Source organism: Pongo abelii, chromosome 10 (genome assembly GCF_028885655.2).
Source record: "Pongo abelii isolate AG06213 chromosome 10, NHGRI_mPonAbe1-v2.0_pri, whole genome shotgun sequence".
Lineage (NCBI taxonomy): Eukaryota > Metazoa > Chordata > Mammalia > Primates > Hominidae > Pongo > Pongo abelii.
This window is the reverse complement of record NC_071995.2, coordinates 130995111-131019123: the sequence shown is the minus strand read 5'-3', so window position 1 is coordinate 131019123 and position 24013 is coordinate 130995111. Positions and strand designations below refer to the sequence as shown.

At 50.0% G+C, this 24013-nt stretch overlaps 1 protein-coding gene and 1 non-coding gene across 21 annotated transcripts in view; both read right to left on the bottom strand.

The window, feature by feature from the left end:
• LOC100451130 (E1A-binding protein p400) overlaps positions 1-24013 on the bottom strand; it is a 131379-nt gene that overhangs the window by 43383 nt on the left and 63983 nt on the right. For 15 of the 20 annotated variants that reach the window (XM_054528446.2, XM_054528442.2, XM_054528440.2 and 12 more), the window contains 13 exons: positions 21048-21234; positions 20389-20555; positions 18446-18615; positions 17350-17592; positions 14711-14875; positions 12863-13021; positions 11129-11223; positions 10383-10654; positions 8771-8973; positions 8516-8685; positions 6525-6721; positions 1009-1120; positions 705-848 (listed from right to left, as the gene is read on the bottom strand). In XM_054528446.2, coding sequence (XP_054384421.1) covers positions 705-848; positions 1009-1120; positions 6525-6721; positions 8516-8685; positions 8771-8973; positions 10383-10654; positions 11129-11223; positions 12863-13021; positions 14711-14875; positions 17350-17592; positions 18446-18615; positions 20389-20555; positions 21048-21234 — 2284 coding nt within the window. The remainder of the gene's footprint in view (positions 1-704; positions 849-1008; positions 1121-6524; positions 6722-8515; positions 8686-8770; positions 8974-10382; positions 10655-11128; positions 11224-12862; positions 13022-14710; positions 14876-17349; positions 17593-18445; positions 18616-20388; positions 20556-21047; positions 21235-24013) is intronic. The other 5 variants (XM_054528447.1, XM_054528452.1, XM_054528448.1 and 2 more) reach the window with 3 other exon arrangements.
• Positions 7318-7453, bottom strand: LOC112135985 (small nucleolar RNA SNORA49). The gene has a single exon (XR_002917200.1). It is a non-coding gene; the product is annotated as a small nucleolar RNA SNORA49 (small nucleolar RNA).

Sequence of the window (24013 nt, the reverse complement as noted above, 5' to 3'; positions counted from 1 at the left end):
GGCAAGCCATGGGGACAGGGAGGGAACAGCGGCCCCGTGACGGGTCTGTGACGTGTCTACATAGCAGCACCCCCAAAAAGGAAAAATCAAAGGACCCAAACATGCCCTCTATCTTCTAGTACCCATGCCGAAACAGTAAAATATTGACATAACCCAATAGTCAAAATATTATCACTTCAACATAGTCAACACTCAAAAGTATCAAATGTGATAGTCTGTGTTCTTTCTTATACTCAGTCTTTGCAATCAACCAGCACCTTACACTCAGCACCTGAGTGCAGGCTCATGGCTGCACTGCTCAGGGAGAAGCCAACACAGCCAGCTGGAGGGGAGCAGGGGCGGTGCCGGCAGCTGGAGGGGAGCAGGGGCACTGCCCGCAGAGCCTCCAGAGGCGGCAGGGATAGATTTCCATGGGGAGGGGAAGGAGCTGAGACTGTGGCAAAGTGCAGATGAAGATGGCAGCGACTGCTTCAGTAACAGGCCTGTGGTCCGCGACCTTTGCCACCATTCCCCTCACTTGTATTTACAGTTCAAAATCCCCATGACAGAAAGAAGGGAGTGGGGAGGCTCCAAAAGCAGGGATGGGAAGAGGGCTTCAGGCCAGGGAAGAGTGGGGACTGAGCACTCAGAGCCCTGGGGGAGGGTGCAGGTGTTCCGCCGGCTCCCACCGTGCAACTCTCCAGCCAGATTCAATGTATTCTTACCTCTATGAAAGGTCTTGCAATTTTGGGTGCAATCGTTTCCGTGACAGAAGGTTCCTGAGAAAGCACCACAAACTCCTCAGCTTTGACCGGGAAGCCAGCATCATCCATGGGAGAATAAACTTCAAACAGCTCCTGGATGGTTCGCTGAACACAGAGATGTGTGTTACTCCCCAGTATAAGGTCCAAGTGTGCATCTGACCTGAGCTGGAGACCTAAGCCCCTCGCTAGTGTGCACTAACACCATGCGATTCCACGCGCCACACAGCGGGTCTCACCTCAAGGACTCTCATTGAATAAGGAGTACCTGAGTTAAGAAAGCCATGGAGTAGTCATTTCCCTGAGCAGCCACTTCTCGGATCAGATCTTTAGTTCCATTTTTCAACAATTTCTCTTCAATGGAATTGCCACTCACAAGCCTGCAAACAAAAGACATAAGATACTAAATCAGTCACCAGGAAACACAGTGACAACAGGCGGGCACAGGATGCAGATGGTGATCAATGAATCCACGTCCCTCCTCCAGCTACCCCTACTCAGAACACGCCTTCGTGGGGCGCCAAAGGCCGCTCTCAGCCAGCCCCTCCAATCTTAGCTCTCCCGCCTCCCAGATTGCTGACAGGAGGCCCCTCTGGAAGACTCTTCGCTGTCCCACCTCATCCTTCCACCTGCCATCCCGTTTTTCTCCCACCAGTCTCAACCTGGAAATGTCCCACCCGGTCCTTCCAGATGTACCTCCAGCATCTATCTTCTCTGAAGCTTTCACTGAGCCCAACAGGCAGAACTGATCACTTCACAGACTTGCTTGTTAATACTCATGAGACATCTCATTCTCATGTAATTATGGACGTTTTCATCTTTCTAACCCCGGTACACTACCAGACCCACAATAGGTGTTCAATTAAGACTGTGAGTTGTAGATGTGACCCCACTGGACACATGGACCCCCAGTGCAGGGACACATGGCTTCCTTAAGATTGCATCACTGGGGACACAGAACAGACCTTGCAGTCTACTGCCTTCCCATGAGGCTCATCTGCCTGTAAAATGCTAAATGCTAAACCCCAAAAAAGCTCACATTAAACAACTTTAACAGCATGATTTTCACAGAGATGAAAACAAATTTTTTTTCAGAAAATTCTCAATTAAAAGGATCCTAAATATTAAAGAGAAACAATCATAGGGAACAGGACGGAAAGTGAAGACGTGAACCCAGACACAAACAACAGAACTAAATACGTAATAAAGGGAAATAGTGGACGGACAACTTCATAAACAGCAAACCACCACCTGGGAAGACTTTCCTGGCCTTTAAATGAAAATCTACTCTTTCTTGATTATATTACTACACGCTCATTGTAAATTATTTGATTACATAAAAGCATAAGAAACAAAACAAAACAAAAATCGCCTGGATTCCAATCATCTTGAGAACCACTAAAAAAAGTGGGGATGGCATTTCCACCCACATTAGTTCACAAGAAGGTGCCGCTGCACGTGTGTGAGTGTGCACTTCCGCGGGCACATTTTTCCTAACAGGCGTATTTCATGGCTGCTTCAGGGAGGGTGGCCTGCCTCTCCTGCCCCCCACCCCAGCAGCCACGTCAGTGTGAACCTGGGTGCGTGCTTCCACGACGTTCCGTGTGAACCTGGGTGCGTGCTTCCACGACGTTCCGTGTGAACCTGGGTGCGTGCTTCCACGACGTTCCGTGTGAACCTGGGTGCGTGCTTCCACGACGTTCCGTGTGAACCTGGGTGCGTGCTTCCACGACGTTCCGTGTGAACCTGGGTGCGTGCTTCCACGACGTTCCGTGTGAACCTGGGTGCGTGCTTCCACGACGTTCCGTGTGAACCTGGGTGCGTGCTTCCACGACGTTCCGTGTGAACCTGGGTGCGTGCTTCCACGACGTTCCGTGTGAACCTGGGTGCGTGCTTCCACGACGTTCCGTGTGAACCTGTGTGTGTCCTTCCACGACGTTCCGTGTGAACCTGGTTGGGTGCTTCCAAGACGTTCCGTGTGAAACTGGGTGTGCCCTTCCACGACGTTCCGTGTGAACCTGGGTGTGCGCTTCCAAGACGTTCCGTGTGAACCTGGGTGTGTCCTTCCACGACGTTCCGTGTGAACCTAGTTGTGTACTTCCACGACGTTCCGTGTGAACCTGGTTGTGTGCTTCCAAGACGTTCCGTGTGAACCTGGGTGTGTCCTTCCACGACGTTCCGTGTGAACCTGGTTGTGTGCTTCCACGACGTTCCGTGTGAACCTGGTTGTGTGCTTCCAAGACGTTCCGTGTGAACCTGGTTGTGTGCTTCCAAGATGTTCCGTGTGAACCTGGGTGTGTCCTTCCACGACGTTCCATGTGAACCTGGTTGTGTACTTCCACGACGTTCCGTGTGACCTGGTCGTGTGCTTCCAAGACGTTCCGTGTGTAACTGTGTGTGTCCTTCCACGACGTTCCGTGTGAACCTGGGTGTGTCGTTCCACGATGCTCTGTGTGTGAACCTGAGTGTGTCCTTCCATGATGTTCCATGTGCCATCACTTCATGCACAACCGTGTGGGGAAAATGTCCACCTTACTTCCTACTTCTCTGCATTTTGCTGTCCTCCTTAAGCAGTGTATTACAGAAATGCCTCGCCATGAGCTCATTTTCCACCTGGCTGCTCAACACCGTGGGATGGCTGTGCCCCTTTGTGCCGTGTGACAAAGCTGTGACACACATCCTTAGATAACAATCCCACGTCCCCATCAACATGAGGACGTCCCCTTTTCTAGTGCCAGGCTGAGCAGGCTTGTTCCCTTAGGATCTCACCTGTCCAGGGCATGAGAAGAGAGATCTCATCGTGCATTAAACTGGTCCTTCCTTCTCCAGACCAGTGAGCTGGAGCAGCCTCTCATACTTTCTGGCCAATTGGGATGGACTGTTCATATTCACAGGCCCTTCCTTTTTAAAAGTAAGGGGGGGTCTTTATGTATCTTCTCAATTTTTAAGAGCTATTTAACCCTTTACTTGCACTGAGAATGGCAAATCTCCCTGTTCTATCACCCGCCTGTCCACTGGGCTCACCGTATCTGTACAACGCTTGGCTTCCTGTCTCACTGCAGCTGTGTGCCTGTCTCCCCTGACTTCGGGGTCTGTGTGGGTCAGGCGGTTCCTTCCAGCTCTCGGCCACAGGTACTGTCTCTTCAAGAGTGTTCTAACACTGCTGCTCCACCGAAAACATTCAAGTCCTTCATCCCTCTGGACTCCGCTATGGTCAGGCGTGGGAGCAGCACTCCAAGCCCCTCCTCTCACTTGTGGAGCACAAGGTGTGCAGCACATTCATGACAGAAAAGCCCTCCAGTTACTGCAACAGCCAACCTTTGTAACATGCGAAATCCCCATGGGTGCTGGGCTATCTGCCCCGACACCAACAGCACCCTTATGTAGTCTGGGGGCTCCCATGGCTCATAGTGGGGCACACTCCCACCCGCAACACTGAGCATCATGATGGCGGCCTTCATCAGGATGTCCACACTGCAAGCACACTGGCACCACCTTACCCAACCGTGTGTGTGCACGCATGCAACCTTCACACCCATGAGGAGCGTTTTCACAAAAATATATTAAATTTTAGTATTACTTTGGAGAAACTTCACATGTTCATGAATGATGTCTACCCACTCAAGAACAAAGTGTGTCTTCACACTTGGCACAGCTCATCCTGCATCCTTCAAGGCCACCTCATGCCTCACTTCAGATGTCCTGTTCCTGCACCGCTAAGGCCATGCCTGAGACTTCACTGATACTGAGAATAAAATACTTTTCCAATTTCCAGCTAGTAATTGCTAAAGAGCCAACAATGCAGAATGGATTCCACACTAAGCCCTTATCCATTCAACATAAACCATGCACCAAACTTATATTCATCACCATGGAAATGTATGTATAACGTACTGTTAAAAGAAAAAAAAAGTTTACAAAATAAGACATAGCGTGAGCCTTCTTCAAGAAGTAGAAACATGTCTGGAAAGATGTGCAGCTAAACGTTAATAATTACTGCCTCTATAGGATCCTTGTTTTTCTTTACAGGCTCTCCTTTTTTTCCTCGAGGAACATGTAATGCATTTATAGCAAGAAAAATAATAATAAAACAATTTAAATACAGCATTTGAATTACTATGTCACCAACCACCTTGTTAAAAAACAAATTGGTTGGCCAGGTGCAGTGACTCACACCTGTAATCCCAGCACTTTGGGAGGCTAAGGCGGGCTGACTGCTTGAGCCCAGGAGTTTGGGACCAGCCTGGGCAACATAGCAAAACCCTGTCTGTACAAAAAATACAAATATTAGCCAGGCATGGTGCTGCACACCTGTAGTCCCAGCCACTTGGGAGGCTGAGCTGGGAGGATTACCTGAGCCTAGGAGATAGAAGCATCAGTGAGCCAAGATCATGCCACTGCACTCCAACCTGGGCAACAGACCGTCTCAAAAAAAAAAAAAAAGAGGTTAAAGCACACTTGGGTTTTAGTTCCAGGGTCAGCTACCACCTAGGAGACCTCATACAGGGACCATATCTGTCTAGTCTCAGGTTCCCTACTGGGAACTGACAGGTCACTATGAGAGGCGAGCCTAGGATGTGCTCAGTACACAACCAGGCACAAAATAAGCAGAAGTAAATCTCCTATTACACTATAACAGTAAGCACTTAGAAATTTAAAAATATAGAGTAACCTTTCTCCATTTCCCCCAATTGTGTTTTGACAGTTATAGTTTTTATCTTTAAAGATAATAATAGACCAGGCGCAGTGGCTCACATCTATAATCCCAGCACTTTGGGAGGCCAAGGAGGGCGATCGCCTGAGGTCGGGAGTTCCAAGATCAGCCTGGCCAACATGGTGAAACCCCATCTCTACTAAAAATACAAAAACTAGCAGGGTGTGGTGGCGCACACCTGTAACCCCAGCTCCTCGGGGGGCTGAGGCGGAAGAATCGCTTGAACCCAGGAGGTGGAGGTTGCCGTGAACCGAGATCACGCCATTGCACTCCAGCCTGGCTAACAAAAGCGAAACTCCATCTCAAAAAACAAACAAACAAACAAACAAAAACATAATAATAGATTTTGGCTGGGCACAGTGGCTCATGCCTGTAATCCCAGCACTTTGGGAGGCCAGGGCGGGCAGATCACAAGGTCAGGAGTTCGAGACCAGCCTGGCCAATGTGGTAAAACTCCATCTCTACTAAAAATACAAAAATTAGCCGGTCGTGGTGGCACATGCCTGTAGTCCCAGCTATTCGGGAGGCTGAAGCAGAAGAATCGCCTGAACCCGGGAGACAGAGGTTGCAGTGAGCCAAGATCGTGCCACTGCACTACCGCCTGAGCGACAGAGCAAGACTCCGTCTCAAAAAAAAGAAAAAAAAAACTATTTTAATTCTCTTTTTTCTTCTTTTCACAGGTGTTGACCATTCTTTCAATAGCCATTTTACTAACAGATAATTTATAGTTTATAATAATTAAAACAACCCAAAATCTAAATCGTACTTTTAAGACTGAGGTACTCTGGAAGAGGTACCACACGTAAAAACTGAAGATGGCAAGATGACTTGTGTGAGCAGCATCACTAACTTACAATTTCAAGCAAATGTTGAGTATAAATAAAAGGAATAGATAAAATAGCAGAAATGTAAGTTTGTCTGAAGGAAAACAAACCCTAGTTTAAAATTAGATACCATGCATTGTCTTTACTGCTACCTTTTGTTTCTGCATTAGTGCTTCTTGCACCAATACCTCCTGCAAAGCTTCTCATTGACTCCATTTCCACACGGCCATCCCCGCAGGCCCTCACCTGTATATGTGGATGTCTTTGCATCTCCCGATCCTATCGCACCACTCCTGAGCTTTGGCATCCATCACTGGATTCAGGTCATTGTCATAAAACACGACGGTGTCCGCCTCTACAAGGTTTATACCTGTGGTACGGCTGTGAGTGGAGAGAATGGCACAAAAAATCCGCCTGTCTCTGTTGAAACTCCTCATCAGTTCCTAAGATGAAACAAAACACCGGAGTTAGTATTCTTGGAAAATGTTGGGAAACCTTTGACACGTTTCAACATTTATTAATTAGAAATAATCCCACAGCAGGCCGGGCGTGGCAGCTCACACCTGTAATCCCAGCACTTTGGGAGGCCGAGGCGGGTGGATCACGAGGTCAGGAGATCGAGATCATCCTGGCTAACACAGTGAAACCCTGTCTCTACTAAAAATACAAAAAATTAGCCGGGCGTGGTGGCAGGTGCCTGTAGTCCCAGCTACTTGGGAGGCTGAGGCAGGAGAATGGCGTGAACCTGGGAGGCGAAGCTTGCAGTGAGCCGAGATTGTGCCACTGTACTCCAGCCTCGGTGACAGAGCGAGATTCTGTCTCAAAAAAGAAATTATCCCGTAGCAAAACTGCTTGGTTTGTATTCCATTCAACACGAAGCTCATGTGAAAGCAACACCAAGGTCCCCGCACTGTATTCCAGCTCTTCTGTGAAGCCACTATCATCTTGCACTCACCCATCGCCAACACCCTCATCCACGGTTTAAATAACATCAGCCATGAGTGACAAGAAGGAAAAAGTTAGAGTCCACCTTGCATTTACTGTCAGCTCAACTTGTAGGCCCCAAAAGAAAACAGTGTCTTACTGGGGAGGGATATGTGCTTTCTCATCTATCCTCAGGCAATGCCAGGGCACTTTACAGGGAACAAAAAGCCCCTGGAGTAAGGCTGAGGAAGCAGGAAAAACAAAACCATGAAGGACAGTCCTCTAACCTCACTGTGGACCATGAAGGGAGATGACTTGAATACTTTTCTTCTCTAACGATTTCTGTGCCGGAAACGAAACCTAACCACTGACCAACTCTCTTCCTTCAAGGCATTCTACAGATAATTTCCTATAATATTACCAAGAAAACTTGTTAAATCACCTTTTGCTCTATTTCTTTCTAGGCCTCTCCAGTGTGTGCATGAGCGTGTGTGTGATATAACGCAAGCTGTGTGACTTACAGGGCAGCATCTTGGTTTTGCGCTGGGAGACACTGGGTCATGCTACTAAAGCTGGCTCTGACATGCTGCTGACAAGGGCCTAGCGCACCACGTGGAATGCTGGGCACAGTTTCTGCTCATGAAGCTGCCGGGGCACAGGACCCATGGACAACCCCTTATGCACTCACTCTTCTGCTGAACACTGACTTTGTTCTCAATTGTGAATTACCATAAACATTTCAACAACAACTATGTAGACAGATCTTAAGTGGTGTGTTTGTTGTCATGTAAGTAAAGGATCCTAAATACAGAATTACTAGGTCAAGCATACATCACCATTAAGGTTCAAATCCATACTGCCAGGCTGCCTTCTAGAACTCTACTAGTTTATGCTTCCACGGGAGGATATGAGAGTGTCTGACTCACTGTGCCTGATGAAACAGCCTTGGCAAATCTCGTAAGTAAACAATGGGCATATTACCTTAACTTGTATTTCCTTTCATTCTAAATTGGTTGGAATTGTTTTCATATTTTTACCCCGTAGCTACCTCTTGAAGTACACCAGTATCGTCTTAATGATGACTACAGGTCACCAGCGTTTATTCTGAGACATCAAGACTGCATTTACCTAACAACGTGGCTTTTAATAAAAAATATCGAAGGATGGATTGAGACTTAAAAAAGTTCAAAGGCTCATTAAGTCCTTCCCCTTTCACTTAGAAGGGCCATGAGACCATTGAATTTACACAGCACTTAGGCATTAAACACCAGTGACTGACCCATCAGGGACAAGGTAAACAATGTGCTTCTCACCTGCCGTTGCTCACTGCTGGCATTTTCATCAATTCTTACATAGGTGAGGTAATGGAAGTTCAAGAACATCTCTAAAATGTCCAACATAAGAATCATCTGTGATAAAATCAGCACCCGACGTCCTTCAGATTTCAATTTCTGAAGCAAGATAGCTAAAGCTTCCAACTTTCCTGGGAAACGAATCACATCAAGAGTGCCTCATCATCCAGGGCCAGCCCAGCTCACACACGGGCCACGCCACCAACTGCCCCATACCTGAATCGAACTGCACCAGCCTCAGCTCAGGGAACTGCAGCAGGCGTGGAACCGTCGTCTGCCGCAGCTGCTGGAAGTAAGGCGCAGCGTGCTCTCTCAGGCCCTGCCTGAAGATCCGCATTCTGTGGCTGTACAGGGGTGGCGGCCGCGGCACCCGTAGGGACGGGGGTGCTGCCACCACCGGAGGAATCACAAAGTCCACCCTGAGGAGCAGAAAGCATGTTTTGTCACCACCAGGAGCCACACACCTTTACCCAGCATGGGGGCTCCTGAAAGACGGGGCAGACTTCTGACAGTCCAAGTCCCAGGAAACAGCAGGGCTCAACCCAGTCACATGGGGACGTGGCTGTTGGCACATGGGCAGGGGCCCAACGAGGCAGATCCTAACCAGTCCTGGCCAATAACCACCACCTCAGGGACTAATTCAGACAGTCCAGGGCTGATCGATCAATGGGGGTGGATCCCCTAGGCCGCAGGCACCAGTTCAGAAATGAGCCATTCTCTTTCCAGTGTGTCTTCAGCTGGAAACTTTGGGACAAAGGTGCACTGTCTCGTGGACCCCAGAACTGCTATAGCCACTGTGCCACCAGGACGGGGGCCAGACTCAGGGTGAAGGAATCTTCAGGACAATGACCATACAGCGAAGATCACACAGCCAACCTGAGGCCCACCTTGTAACCTGTGGAGGTCACCTGCACCAGAAGGCCCTTGCTATGGACATCAACTATGACTCACTCCCAACTGTATTCAAACTGAACGAATGGTCACCCATGATGTTCAATGAGGGAGAAGTACACAAAGACAAATCAGTACTCGAAAGAAAAACTCCAGGAGCACAAGGTCACTGACATAGTCACTCCCAGACCAGAAGCCAGAGGTGGCTTGTTCAGCCTTTGAGAAGCACTCCCAGTTTTCTTTTTTTCCATTAATTCTGCTTCCTGATCTGAAAGAACTGAAATAGGTAGATCCTGAAAGCTGAGCTGAGCCACGGCACAGGAAGAAGCCAGGTTTCCCTCTGTAGACAGGAGACAACTGAGAACTACAACAGATGCAAAGAAGGGAAGAAAACATGTCTGAAGCAGAGCCTGGAGACCGGGTCGAAGCAGGGAGTGGAACTGCAAACAGGGTAATGCGCTCTACTGAAAGCAAGCTCAGTGAGAGTGGCCGGGTGCCCACTGTGCCCACTGGTGCTCAGATTTGCTCTCCATTAAAGCACGTTCTGAGATCAACTCCTGCACACATTTCTCATTATGTAACGTTCACTCACTCATGTGGCTCTTTTAATGCAATCATTTTTTAGAAAGAGTCAAATGGAGAAAGTCCTTAGCAACACAGTGATCTGTCCCCAGGCACAGTGTGAGCTCAGTGCTGTGGCTCTGCCCCCAGGGCTGCCAACTTCCTTCAGAAGCCGTGCCTGGCACTGAGACCCAGATAACAAAACCATCTGATCCCAAAGCTGAAGACCTCAAAGAGTAACTTCAAAACAGACCGCTAAGGGACATTGTGGGGAGAAGCCGATGGGAGTAAGATGAACATCCACGAGACAAGAAGGGGCCTTGCCGGGGCGCAATGCAGCCAGAGAGCACCGAAAAGGTCACGAGGTCTGCAGTACCTGTCAATAACATCCTGCAGAGACTCTCCACACCGACAAAGCGTCAACATCAGCTCACTTGGACTTTCTGAGGATGAAGCGTAACTGTGCGCTCGCCCGGCCTCCTTCCCACGATGGCCATCCAGGGACCCACGCCACTGTACCCTTCCGTGGCCAGGCAGGGCACAAATCCTTAGCAAGTCTCTGCCATAGACTGGAGCTTGAGAACAGCGCCGCTCGTTGACTAAATAAATCTGATCCAGGCGCTCTTTCAAGAGTCTGGTCTTTTCCTCCTTTATCAAAAAGTGATGAAAAACAGTTACTTGAGAAATAGAACGACAAGTTACTGTCTTCACCAAACCCCCTCCGGGATTTCCCACATATGAGATCCACTTCAAAATCCACGGTCTTGTGTTACAGCAAATAGAGATAGAAATGAAGCCGAGAGCTACAGGAAATAGAGACGGAAATGAAGCGGAGAGCACAAACGTTCTCTTCCTTGCCAAGATGGGAAGTATTTCTCAAGACTCAAGTGAGTAACTCTAATGCCCAGGAAGACTTGCAGAAGGACATAAAAAACACAAAAAAAGATTTTGGCAGTCGTAAGTCCAGTTTCATTTCTTTTATTAGGAAATGTGTGTTTTAAACTAAGAATTCAGTATCACTTGAGGATTCACAGGAGCCTTTAAATATCAAACCAAACACAACGAGCAGCTCTTGGAAAGCACCCGTCCACGTGCACCGGGGTCTCAAGCTCAGGTGCTTACCTGGGTCGGCCCTCCAATGGGAGAAGCTGGTTTGGAGGCCGTTCCGGGTTCTCCTACAGCCAAGGCATTCACCGCCACGCGGCCTGGAACGCCAACTACAAATGCATAAAGGAAGAGATGAAAAGGAACACCAAGTTCACAGGATTTCATCTGCCACCAGCATGCTCCATGGAACCTCGCGCTCCACCAGCACACTCCGCAGAAAGTCATTCTGCAACGGCATGTCCCCAAGGCCTCATCCTCCACCAGCACATGCCTGGAATGTGCATGTCTCAAACTTAAATGCTTTAGCCTGCCACGGAAGCATGCTGGCTCCCAGGCCATGACTGGAGCTGAATGGAGCCAGCAGCTTATCCCTTTCCTTTGGGAGGCACTCCAGAGCCACCCAGAAGCATCCCAGCACACCTCCGAGGCCCTGGGTACCCCATCGCCATCAGCAAGTGGCCACCTCCTAGCCCAGGTGACAGCCTGATGACTGTGAGGCCCTTGCCTGCCATGAGCAGCCCAGCCCCGGCAGGAAGTCCACCCAGTCCTCACGACTGCAACAGAGCAAGCCAGTGCCCGTTTCATATCCGTTCCCTGGAGCTGCTCCTGACATGACACCTGCTACCAGCCAGGGCCAATCAGGAAGGCAGAAGCCATGCCACTTAGTGCGGCAGACTTTCCTACAAAGATGTGGTCAAAGAGGTGTCTGAGTGCTGAAAAGGGGCCCAGAGGTAAGAGTCACCTTAGGGGAAAACAAGGGGAGAGGCTGAGGTTGTCAGAACTCAGCACTTGGGGGTGGGGGTGTCTGAGCTCAGATCCTCAGGGTCCAGGACTCCAGTTGGTACTGGGGCCTCTGAAGCTGAGGAGGGCTTCCACGGGACAGTGACTCATCAGCCCGCGAAGAAGGGTGCAGCAGCTGGTTCTGGAATCCCCAAGATGCCTGGTTCTGGGGGTAGCGGCAAAACCTGGCAAGTGGAACTGCTGACCATGCTGGCATGCGGGACTGCTGCTAGGTGACGCTAACAGGACTGGAGAACAAGCCATGGCCCCTCCCCACTCCAGCCTCGCAGCCTCCTCTGATGACTAACAGAGCCTAACAGGTTGGCAGTGACCCACCCAACATCACTGCCCACTATGCAAAGGTGGGGCTGGAACTGAATGGACACCACTCGGCCACCAGGACAAGGGCTCCAGCCCAAGGAGAGAGCCTCACCCCTCTAGGCTCCCAGCTGCCTCCACGGGTCTTTGGGTTCCAGAGGACACACCACATCATGAGAGAGCATGTCCAGGGAGACCTGGGGCCAAGGCAGGCGTAGAGCGGGGACTCAGAGGTGAAGCAGGTGGCGAGACAGGATGAGGAGTGGCAGCTCGGGCCGGACAAAGAACCAGACCCTGCGTGGGCGGCCACACACTCCCACTCCCAGGGGAAACGGAGCACACTGAATGTGTTGGCGATATACAAACACGCAAGATTTCTCATGATTCCAAATTTCTTGTGAGAACACAAACAAAACAAAAACCTAAGGACAGCGGAGGCTGGTTATATCCAACCAATACCTTTGAAAGCACAAGAAAAAGAAAATAAATCAGGCTGACACTATGACACATCTATAGAAATCAGAGATGGCCACACACTAGACTGTGCTGTTCTGAGATACAGTCAAAGACACATGAATGCCTTCCACTCGCCTTAGATGAAAGAGAAAGAAGCATCCAAGCCAAGTCTCCCTCCTGCTCAGAGCACCCTACCTTGTGGGGTCAAGGGTGCAGGGCTGGGACCGCCGGCCGGGGGCTTGCTTCCCAGGGCGCCGTGCACAGCGCCTGCCTGAGACACGGTCTGCATCACCACAGGGCCAGGGGCTCGAAGGTAGGGCTGCCCGGGGGCGGACACGATCTGGAGGACGCTGCCTGCAATCATAGGTCCACTAGGTGTCAATGACAGGCACATGTACATCACAGCCACACACTCCAGGCACTTCCAAACAGTACAAAAATAAGTTGACAAAGTGAAAATCAAATCTACACAAAAAAATCAATGCAAAGTTCAGTTACTGTGAGAAAAGTGGCAACCCATCACCGACAGTGGACGACAACACACTAAGAGATAAGGTCTCTTGCTCCATGTCAAGAAAAGGCCATCTACCCTCTGTCCCTCATGGAAGGTGGGTGACACACAGCTGCTGAGGACCTGCCGTGCTGTTTGAGGTACTGAGCCGGACATCCCCACTCCCAGATCACAGCAGTCAAGGAGAATGAAGAAATAGAACAAAACCCTGTTTTTAGCCCAGATGCCTGTGGCTTTTCTGCTGCTTTTTAACAAGGCTGCCACTTTGGATCTTGTGTGACTACATCTTTCTGACTTCTTTTACTCTGGAGATAGCTTCCCAGGTCATACTCTGTGAATAAACTGGTGGCCATCAGAGACATTACCAAGCGGCCCCGCCTCTGTGGGCCAAAAAATGGTTGTTTTTTTTTTGTTTTTTTTTTTTAAAAAAAGGAAGTAAACCAAACTGAATCATTTCTCTGTGGCAGGCCTTGTTCTGCTGAGACGTGTCTCTCCAAGGAGGTCAGTGGGCTCACCCGCTCACCCTACTACTGATGACAAAACCTTCCACCCTGACAAGTGCCACAGGCAGCGATCATGAGGAAAGCACTGGGGGAAGGCAGTCACTGAGGGTGCAGTCACGGAAGGTGAAGGAAGGTGAGGGAAGGTGGGGGAAGGTGCCGCCGGGGCTGCTGTGGGGTGGGTGGTGGGGAAGCAGCCGCTGAGGCTGCTGTTGGGGAAGGTGGGGGAAGGCAGCCGCTGAGGCTGCTGTGGAGGAAGGTGAGGGAAGGTGAGGGAAGGTGAGGGAAGGTGGCTGCGGGGGCTGCTGTGGGTGTTCCTTGAACCCTAAACAAAAACACAGGGAGCAAATGATCCCACCACCGGGAAAAGGTGCCACTCAATTCCTCTCCCTCACTTTTTTTGAAGAGCAGTTACTATATAAACACACTGCTCTTCACCAAAGGTCTCGGCTTTGGGTCTGGGAGTTAAAATTAAGTCTGCTGATAGAAGAAAATGATTTCTCATACATAAAATTACTAATCCTGTGGCGTTTTAGGGACAATTTGTCTCACAACTATATTAGAAAGCAGGAAATATTTCTGTTACTTATCTATTATTTAGAGATGGGGTCTCACTCTGTGACCCAGGCTGGAGTGCCGTGGCAAGATCTCGGCTCACTGCAGTTTCAACCTCTGGGGCTCAGGTGATCTTCCCACCTCAGCCTCCCGAGTCGCTTGGACCACAGGAGAGCACCACCACGCCTGGCCAAATATTTCTACTTTGATCTACAAAATACGAAACTCTCTTCAAAGCGCAGATGCTGGTAGCGAAAGTGCCTGTTGTTTATTTGACACGCATCAAGCGCAGGCAACCTGGTGGCTGATGAACGCCGTCTCGCTGGTCCTCCATGAACCCATGAGGTGAGACGCATCATCGGACACAGGGAAAAGCCTGACGCTTCAATGCACGAGGCAGGCCCCGCGGGCAGCACGGCTCATGGTGAGGCGCTTTTGTCATTTTTGGCATCAGTGCTCTCTCACCCTTATCCTTACCTTGCAGCTGCAGCGGCTGGCCCGCCGTGAGCTGCCGGAGCTGGCTGTGCGACAGGGTGAACTTGCTGCCCTGGAACTGCAGTGTCACCGGCGTCTCCGGCTGAGCCACGCGGCTCTGTGGTCCTGCGATGGATGCCAGCTGAGCTATTTTCACTACCTCTCCACCTGTTGAAACGTAGAGGAAAAGGTGAATTCAGATCATTTTGGAAAAAATTTGGGAGAGTCATATTGACAATCGTTTCTTGTATATAATGACCATCTATCATAAACTGAAGCACCGCAGAAATGTTTATAAGGCAGTGTTTTCTACCACTTCTTAAAAATAATTATTTTAATTAAAAAGAGAAAACAAAATGTCAGATTTTAATGGTTAACTTTACTTAACCATAATTGGTTGGGATTTGAGATATCAGATAGTGATATTATTAACGAAGCTATTAAGGAACATTTTACTTTTCTACCCAAACAATAAAAAAGCAGCAAACAGCAAAACTAGCAGAAATCGGCTGGGTGCAGTGGCTCATGCCTGTAATCCCAGCACTTTGGGAGGCTGAGGTGGGTGGATCACATGAGGTCAGGAGTTCGAGACCAGCCTGGACAACAGGGTGAAAACCCATCTCTACTAGAAATGCAAAAAAAAGAAAAAAAGAAAAAAAATTAGCTGGGCATGGTGGCAGGCGCCTATAATCCGAGCTACACAGGAGGCTGAGGCAGAAGAATTGCTTGAACCCGGGAGGCAGAGGTTGCAGTGAAATGAGATCAGGCCATTGCACTCCAGTCTGGGCAACAAGAGTGAAACTCCATCTCCAAAAAAAAAAAAAGCAGAAATTTACTTATAATACACTTAGAAACTCACATATGAACCTAAACTTTAGAGAACTTTAAAAATGTGAAAAGTACCTGTCCAATTTAGCTCACAAAGAGAGATTATATCTTTACAAACATAAAAAAAAAAAACTAGCTTCAATTACACCCATAACTCTCCAAAATCTAAGAATGTATTTTTATTTATTTTGTGAGAGACAGGGTGTGGCTGTCACCCAAGCTGGAGTGCGGTAGCGGGATCACAGCTCACTAGAGCCTCAAACTCCTGGGTTCAAGCGATCCTGCCACCTCAGCCTCCCAAGCAGCTGGGACTACAGGTGTGAGCCATAGTGTCTACAAGATCTAGCAATGCCTCTAAATACATAAATAAATCACATACATAAATAAAGCTTTAAGATATAAAGCTTCATACTAATTTGAATTAGACGGTAAGCGTCAATCTATAACATTTACTGTTTTTTTTTTTAAAAAAAAGTAAAACAGCGTTGCTTAAAACACTTTTTTTTTAAAAAACGTAACTCAGATGTGGTCATTTGCCCCCAACTCAAAAAGGTACTACCTTCCGGCTACAACTGAACAACAGGTTTAAAGATTTATTTCCCAATGGTTGATACTTGAGTCTAAATGTTCTTCCCGAGAAATCCATGCCAGAATTATTAGTGATATGATAAAAAGAATAGTTAGTAAGAGACTAGAAAAATGTCTAGAGATATCTTGCCCACAGAATAACCGTGAACGAGGAGGGGAAAATGAAAACAGAAGACGGAGATTTGTGCATAGAAGTGTCAATCTCTCAACAATCCTCCTTGCTCCATACACAGGTGAGGACCGACCCACTGGAAAAGCAGTTTTGCTCACTTCACGGATCTCCCAAAGAACAGCTCCTCTGGCAACCACCACCATGAGTCTCATCCTACGCAAGACAGTGTCTAGTATGATAAAGATGCAAAATATGCAACTGCTTTCTCCCTTAGGGCAATTAACTAGGACAATTCCTCTTTATTTTTGGGCAACGGGAGAGACAGAGACTTGTAAGGAAAGAGAATTAGTTTGAACTCAAGTGTCTCTCTGCATCACTCCCTCTCCCATCTCCATCTTTCCAGAAAGGCCTCCACATAATTTGGCTATACCCACAAAAAAAAGAGTTGAGGTGGCACTTGAGAAATAATAGAATACTTCAAGTCAGGGTAATTTCCACCACAGAATGAATAGGGTGCATGTAAGGTCTGAAAACATACTAATCCCACCAGACACAGCAAAATGTTCTGTATTAAAAAAATTAATAACTCTTGTTTTAAGTCATTAAATTATTACAAGTTATCTTGGTTGAGCAATTCCAAGTTTAAATTTGGTAACAGGCGAGAGACTAAAAAGAGCTAATGTTTTTTAGGAACCTAAAGCTAGTTCACATGACTGGCAAGGAAGCGACCTTCCCAAATGCAGTCGCTGTCACTCTAGGAGCATCTGCTCCCCCAGAGTGCACCTGTGTGGCTGGTGGAACAAGGCCGGGGCTAACACTGGGAAGTGCCGTCCACAGCACCAAAGCAGTGAGTGAGCGCAGCAGGAAAGCAGAGCTGGATGGCGGGGTCAGGAGAGAGAGCACAGATAGGAGAAGGCCGGACGTGGCCTCCGCAGAGGCGCTCCCTGCTAGACTCATGCCGGAGGCAGCTGCACTGGTGAGAGGCAGCGCCGGGCATGGGGCTGGGGAAAGACAAAGGAGTGGACAGCAAGGCTCCTCCTACATCCCCGTGTTCTTAACACAACTCCTCTGGGGTAGAGCGATGGCAGAAACCTGGAAAGGTGAGGCCACTTACTGGGCAAGCGGGCCTGGGCCTGCGAGGTGAGCACCAGCCTCTGAGGCAGCGCGCTCTGCCCGGCCGTGTGCGAGGGGGCCTGGGGCTGGGGCGGGGGCTGGCCTGGGGTGGAGGCCTGTGCTGTGGTCTGGGCCCGCAGTTTCGCAGGATGGGCCGGGCTAGCGGCTGTGCTGGAGGCCGAGGCGGGCTGGTGTCGTGGAGCACTGGCGGAAGCCTGAGAGGTCTGAAACGGGGCTGCTGCTGCTGCAATCGATAAGGTTTGTTTGTGCAAAGCTGTTAGAGGTTCTTAATAAAATACAATATTTTAAACCGAATTTTAAAGAAATAAACATTTCACACTGTCTCTCAAATGAGAAGCCCCCTCTTAAGGAAAAAAAAAAAGGAGGGGACATATAGTTTACAGGGTGAGAGAAATATAATTTTACTTGTTAATTATCTTCACTTCGAGCTACAGCACTCTATGCGGTACATTTCTCAGAGTAAACAGAAACTGTTAGAAGTCAGCCCAAACATTAGTATCAATTAGAAACTATTTCCTAAACACACAAAGAAAACATCAACAGAGCTTCCACTCATATGTCTATAGAGAATGCTGGCAACAATGCAGGTCTGAGCATTTATTTTTAGCTCAGAAAACCTAGATGGACATGGCGTAGAGGGCCCCTTTGGCCAGGTGGTGAAATACTACTTTTAACTATTTTGATGACCTTTTCTACTCTATCCTTCCTCAAAAGAATAATTAAGTTCAAGTGACAGCACAAAATACAATATGAGTAGACATTCTCAGGAGTCTCCTAGACGACTGCACGCATGCACCTCTGTCAACAGAAACAGCCTGCCCAGTGGCTGTGAGCATCAGATCGACACTTATCACCTAGGAGTGAAACTTCTTCAGTAGGGAAAACATCCATTACAAGCCACCAAAAAGTCTAAAACTCATCAAGAACTAAACAAGGCACCTTCAGAGAGCCAGCGGGTGGTGCCTGTTCCCACTCAGGGACAATTACTGCATCCACAGGCACGAGAAGAAAGTGCCATGAACTTGTCCCACAAAAACCTCCATAAGGTGGAGAGCAGACAACTACGTGAAGTCTACCTTTTGCCTCCGGATTGGCAGAGAACGTGGCGATGGGCGGCCGTCCTCGAAGCGGGCCCTGTGGAGCAGCAGAGGCCGTGGTGGGGGCTGCCGTCCGGGGCGGGTGAGTGCTGGGGAAAGCCACGGTGCGACCCTCGGGCTTCTGGCCGTACTGCACAGGCTGAAACAACCTAGATGCCCATTGGTCCAGGCAAGAAGATACAGAGCATCAGACCACAGAGAAGACAGGCCACCTCATCGAGCCGGGATTCACTGCTACCCATAGGAAGCCAGCTCAGGGACCAGCGCCCAGAGTGCAGTTTACAGAGGGAAGGGGAAAGACACCTAAGTACTGCTCTAAGTAAGCTCACCCCGGGCCCAGGCACAGTGGCTAACAAGACTAAGTACACCAAAGTGGTATGGTACATCCACCCAGATTCCTGGGAATACAAGGGTGAATGCTGTTTTAACTTTCACAATCATATCAATGTAGATAGAAAACAACGCATCTATTACAGCACAAGGGCTGAGGGGAGTGAGGAGAAACATCAGCTTGACAAAAGTCTGATCAAGCGGCCGTTCAAGTGATGGTTCACTGTTGCCTCAAACTCCTGGCTTCAAGCAATCCTCTTGCCCAGCCTCTAAGTAGCTAGGAACACAGGTGTGCACCACCACGCCTGGATTTGATTTTTTTTTTTTTGGAGAGACAGGGTCTCACTATGTTGCCCAAGCTGGTCTGCAACTCCTGGGCTCAGGCAATCCTGCCACGTTGGCTTCCCAAAGCACTGGGATTACAGGTGTGAGCCACTGTGCCCACTTTAAGCTGGGAACTATATTGGCCATTTTCAAAACCCCTATACAATGTAACAGGCAGAGATGGCCATCAAAAGCCATTTTTAGGCCAGGCATGTGGTCTCACACCTGCAATTCTAGCACTTTGGGGGACCGAGGCAGGAGGATCCCTTGAGCCCAAGAGTTCAAGACCAGCCTGGCAACATAGGGAGACCCCTGTCTCTATTTAAAAACTTTTATAAACTTTTTTGTAAAAAGCCATTTTAAAAAGACAGACTAGCACCCACTGGAATGGGTGCTGTTCATTTAACTGAGGGCTGCGGGCTCTCTGAGGAGCAGCCTGCTGGGTCGTGGGTCCTCAAGCTAAGCAGAAACCTCTGGTACTGACGAGGGGAGGGTGATCCACTCAAAGTCCCCAGTGAAGCCAAATACAGAAGTGCCAACAAGAAAGACTGCAGAACTCCTGGAATGGCAAGGATCACAAGACCGTCTGCAGAACTGGCCCCTTCATCTCCAAATACCTATTTCCTTTCCTTTCCTTTCCTTTTTAACCCAAGCATAGGACTTTGGATATTTCCAATTGCTAGATTTAGACTATGGCCCTTTCATCTCCAAATACCTATTTCCTTTTCTTTCTTTTCTTTTTAACCCAAGCATAGGATTTTGGATATTTCCAATTGCTAGATTTAGACTATGAGTCATTTATATCTCGTTTTAATCATCTAACGTGTCTGTCCCTCCCAGCCTCATGACACCCGCAAAAGCATCACTTCAGAATCACTCACATGTCACTTGTTAAGACAATGACATCACCGTGGGGGTGGAGTCCTCTGCCTGCCACACTCACGACACGTGTGGTTCGGCCACACCAGCCTCCACCACAGGAGGCACCAGGTCAAATGCAGCCCTGACACCCACCCTACCCTAAAACTGCCGCAAAGACGATCAAGGAGGTTGCTGCTCAGGGAGGCAAGCAGTTGCACTGCACCACACAGCCTAAAAGGCATCTGCAGAGCCAGGCGTACCACAGCCAAGGACACCAGCAAGGTCCCAACAGCAGCAGATAACCCAACTACATTAGCAGCCTTTCTTTTCACCACGCATAGAACTGGGTCAGCTGTGGGAGCCCTGGGAGCCAACTTGCCTCCCTGCTGCCTCTGGGTTGCACGCACCTGCTGGCCTTCAGCTTTGCTGCTGCTGGTCGGGCTGCTGGGGCTACTGAAGTGGAGATTTCCTCCATGAGTTTCCGCGGTACCTTTTTCTTAGACAGCAACTCTGCCTCGTGACGAGTGATTTTATTTTCTAAGCCGATGAGATCAAACAGAGAGAGATCTGCTTCCTAGAGAGAAAAAGAAAAAAAGTCTTGCTGCATGAAGAGGCAAAAAAAGCACCTAAGAATCAAAACTGATTCCTATGGCAGGGCCCTAATGTAGGCATCCAGACGCGCCCCCTCTAACGGCCACTCGGCAAGCAGACCCTCCTCCATGCCAATACACAGGTGCTGCCACGCCCTTGGTGAAGCTCTGTTGATGCGCCGTGCACGCTCAGCTACTTCTCACAGCCCACAATCCACACAACGCCAAGAAAGCCTGCCCTCTGCATCTTTCCACTCTGTGAGCCTGTCTCCCTCAGGTAAATTTCCGGAGGTGGAACACTCCGGCAAGGGGTGGCAGGCCATCAGTGCTGCTAGACAGTGCCATGTATTGCGGAGCTGCAATTGCAATTGCAGAAGAAGAGCTGGTTGAGAACCCATTTCCAAGAATGGTTTTATCTATAATGTGCCTAGAAAAGATATCCAACAGTAATTCCGCTTTCTGGATCCTCCACTTACCTTCCAGAAATCTCTCTCCAGTGCCTTCAGAATTAGAGATGCGGACGGATACTCCAGTGGCCCCGCCACATAGGAAGAGCCTGGGTGCCGGGGCTCCACGAGCCCAGGGTGGTTGCAGATGCGCTGCAGCCGCACAAGGATGCTCAGGACGTTGACGAAGTGCCCGCTCTTCAAGGCTTCCTGAGTGCTGCCCATGGAGAAAGAAACATGAAGCATTCAATCCAAATGGCACATGGACATAGTCCCACCCTCACCATCGACTGTCCCAACTCCAGAAAGGCAGGCAGGAGCAGATTTTCTAGGTCCACTTAATGAGTTAGACAGAGTGGCCATTCAAGTCCACATCCCAGGCAGGCCCCTCTGCACTCGTCCGCCATCCCCACTGAGAATGACATCCGCCCCACCAGAGCTGACGGGAAGACAGCCACTCCGCTTCGTTCACAATCATACCGAGTGCTCTGAAAGAGAAGTGGGGGCATCCAAGGGGGATGAGCAAAGTGAGGGGCAGGGTGAGCACAGCAGAGCAAAGCCCCTCACACACCCGCTCGGCAGCTCTGACGCCTGGTCCTACACTGGCCCAGCAGGCAGTGAGCGGGGGTAGATGAGAGCCCAGGTCCATGCCCTGTGCGGCTTACCACCCAGTGAAGGGGGCAGACAACAGGACCCACAACGCACACTGGGACCAGGGCTGCGCAGGGAATGGGAGCATGGTGGGGAGTAGCCTCTGGTGTGAGCACAGCGCACCAGGCGGCCTGAGGGAGGAAACCACGGCGACAGTGAATGACAGGTAACTGGTCTGGAGAGAGACTCAGGAAGCAGATGGCAGACTTGTGGGAAGAGGAGGGAGGAGAGAGCAATGGCAAATTTCCAACTCAAACAACTGGGTCGACGGCGGCGCACACCCTAAAACAGGAACACAAGGGAGGGAGCCAGGCTTGGGAAAACACGAGCTCAGTTCTGCCACGCCGGACGTGAGGAGCTCAAGGATCAGCTCAAGTGCAGGTGACAGCAGCTACCATGACAGCAGTACGCACTACAGAATCCAACCAGGGCCGGGCGTGGTGGCTCACGCCTGCAATCCCAGCACTCTGGGAGGCCAAGGTGGGCGGATCACCAGAGGTCACGGGTTCGAGACCAGCCTGGCCAACATGGTAAAACCCCGTCTCTACTAAAAATGCACAAAAAATTAGCCAGGTGTGGTGGCACATGCCTGTAATCCCAGCAACTCGAGAGGCTGAGGCAGGAGAATCACCTGAACCTGGGAGGCAGAGGTTGCAGTGAGCCCAGATCATGCCACTGCACTGCAGCCTGGGTGACAAGAGTGAGACTCCATCTCAAGAAAAAGGAGAAAAAAAAAAAAAAAAAAAAGCAGGAGGGCTCCATGGGGGAGACGGCGCCTGCAGTCCTGAGTCCCCACACAGCTAGGCCTTGACGCGTGAGACACACATTGCATGGGGGCTGAGAAACGAGAGGAGGCCGAAAAACGGAGACAAGCATCGGGAGACCTCCTGTGAGCCTGGCTCTGGAGAGCAGCGGTGGCAAGGAAAAGAGGCCAGGGAAGGACTTACATGCACAAGGGCCAGGGCAAATCACATGTTTCAAAAAGAATGGCTGAGACGATGGATGGTTCCGGAGAAGGGATGGGGCTTAAAGCCCACATGGACGGGCTGATAACAGAAAGGCAACTTGTCCTGGCTAACGGGAACCAGGAGAGGCCAGCACAAGCACAGGGGGGTCTGGGCAGGTAGGGAGTCTGGTCTGGCAGCTCTGGAGCTCATGGTAGAGAAACGTGAGTGCTACCCTCACGGCAGTGGGTGTGGCACGGTCCCTGCAAGAGAAGGGGGGAGCTGACCAGGACAGGACGCTCCTGGGCCACCCAAGGAACCCGTCAAGCACCAGACAGCGCCCAAACACTTGATTACCAGGTGCTCCGGGGGGGCGAGGCGTGCGCACACCTAATGCACTAAAGCTTGATTTCACAGGCCCGGAAAGAAAGAGGAAAACATGCATGAGGAGTCCGAGTGCCCTCCTGCCATTCCACCCAGGCAGCAGATGCCACAAAGCTGGCCTAAGACCAGCAGAGTAAGACGTGCTTTCCCCCAACAGGTCCCAGGGCCACCAGCCTCTCACATCTCAGACGACACTGCAACCCTGAAGGCAAACCACCATGTTGCGTGGGCACAACCACAGAAGGGCAATGGGTCGGACTCCCTAAGACGGTCTCTGTACGCAGGGTGTGGTCAACGTGACTTCCCTGACATGCTGGCGCCCAAAACCTGCATAAGTTGTGCGTCCTCTCCACTCAAATGACAACTAGTGTGTTACCAAAGCTGACATAGGCTGATTTCAGTATTCTACTGAAAAATCTGACACCAGAGCTTCAGCAACGTGGCAAAGTGGTTTCTGTCCATGCATACAAAGTTTCTACAATGCTTGGAGAGTCTCGCCACTAATGGTGTGGAGTGAAGTGCTGCTCCACTGCTCTGCCTCTTGGAGAAAGGACGGTTGTATTGTGTCATTTGTGGAGGACTGAGAAATTCCACAGTCATCATGCACTTACCTTCCCTCCTGAAATCTCTACTCACCAGGATTAAGCATGCTGCATTCACAGGCACCCGCCTCTCGAGGGTGCCCAGGCACCACACGCGCATACACAGAACCCTGGCAAGCCCATGAGTGCACGCCCTCTGGCTGCAGAGCAGAGGATGAGGCACAGAGAGGGAGACCCAGAGCAGAGGATGAGGCACAGAGAGGGAGACCCAGAGCAGAGGATGAGGCACAGAGAGGGAGACCCAGAGCAGAGGATGAGGCACAGAGAGGGAGACCCAGAGCAGAGGATGAGGGAGACCCAGAGCAGAGGATGAGGCACAGAGAGGGAGACCCAGGACGGGGGGTGGCGTATGGCTAGCATGGCCTCACCCCTAGTCTCCGCAAACCACAGTCTGCTGTGCCCACGGCCAGAGTGC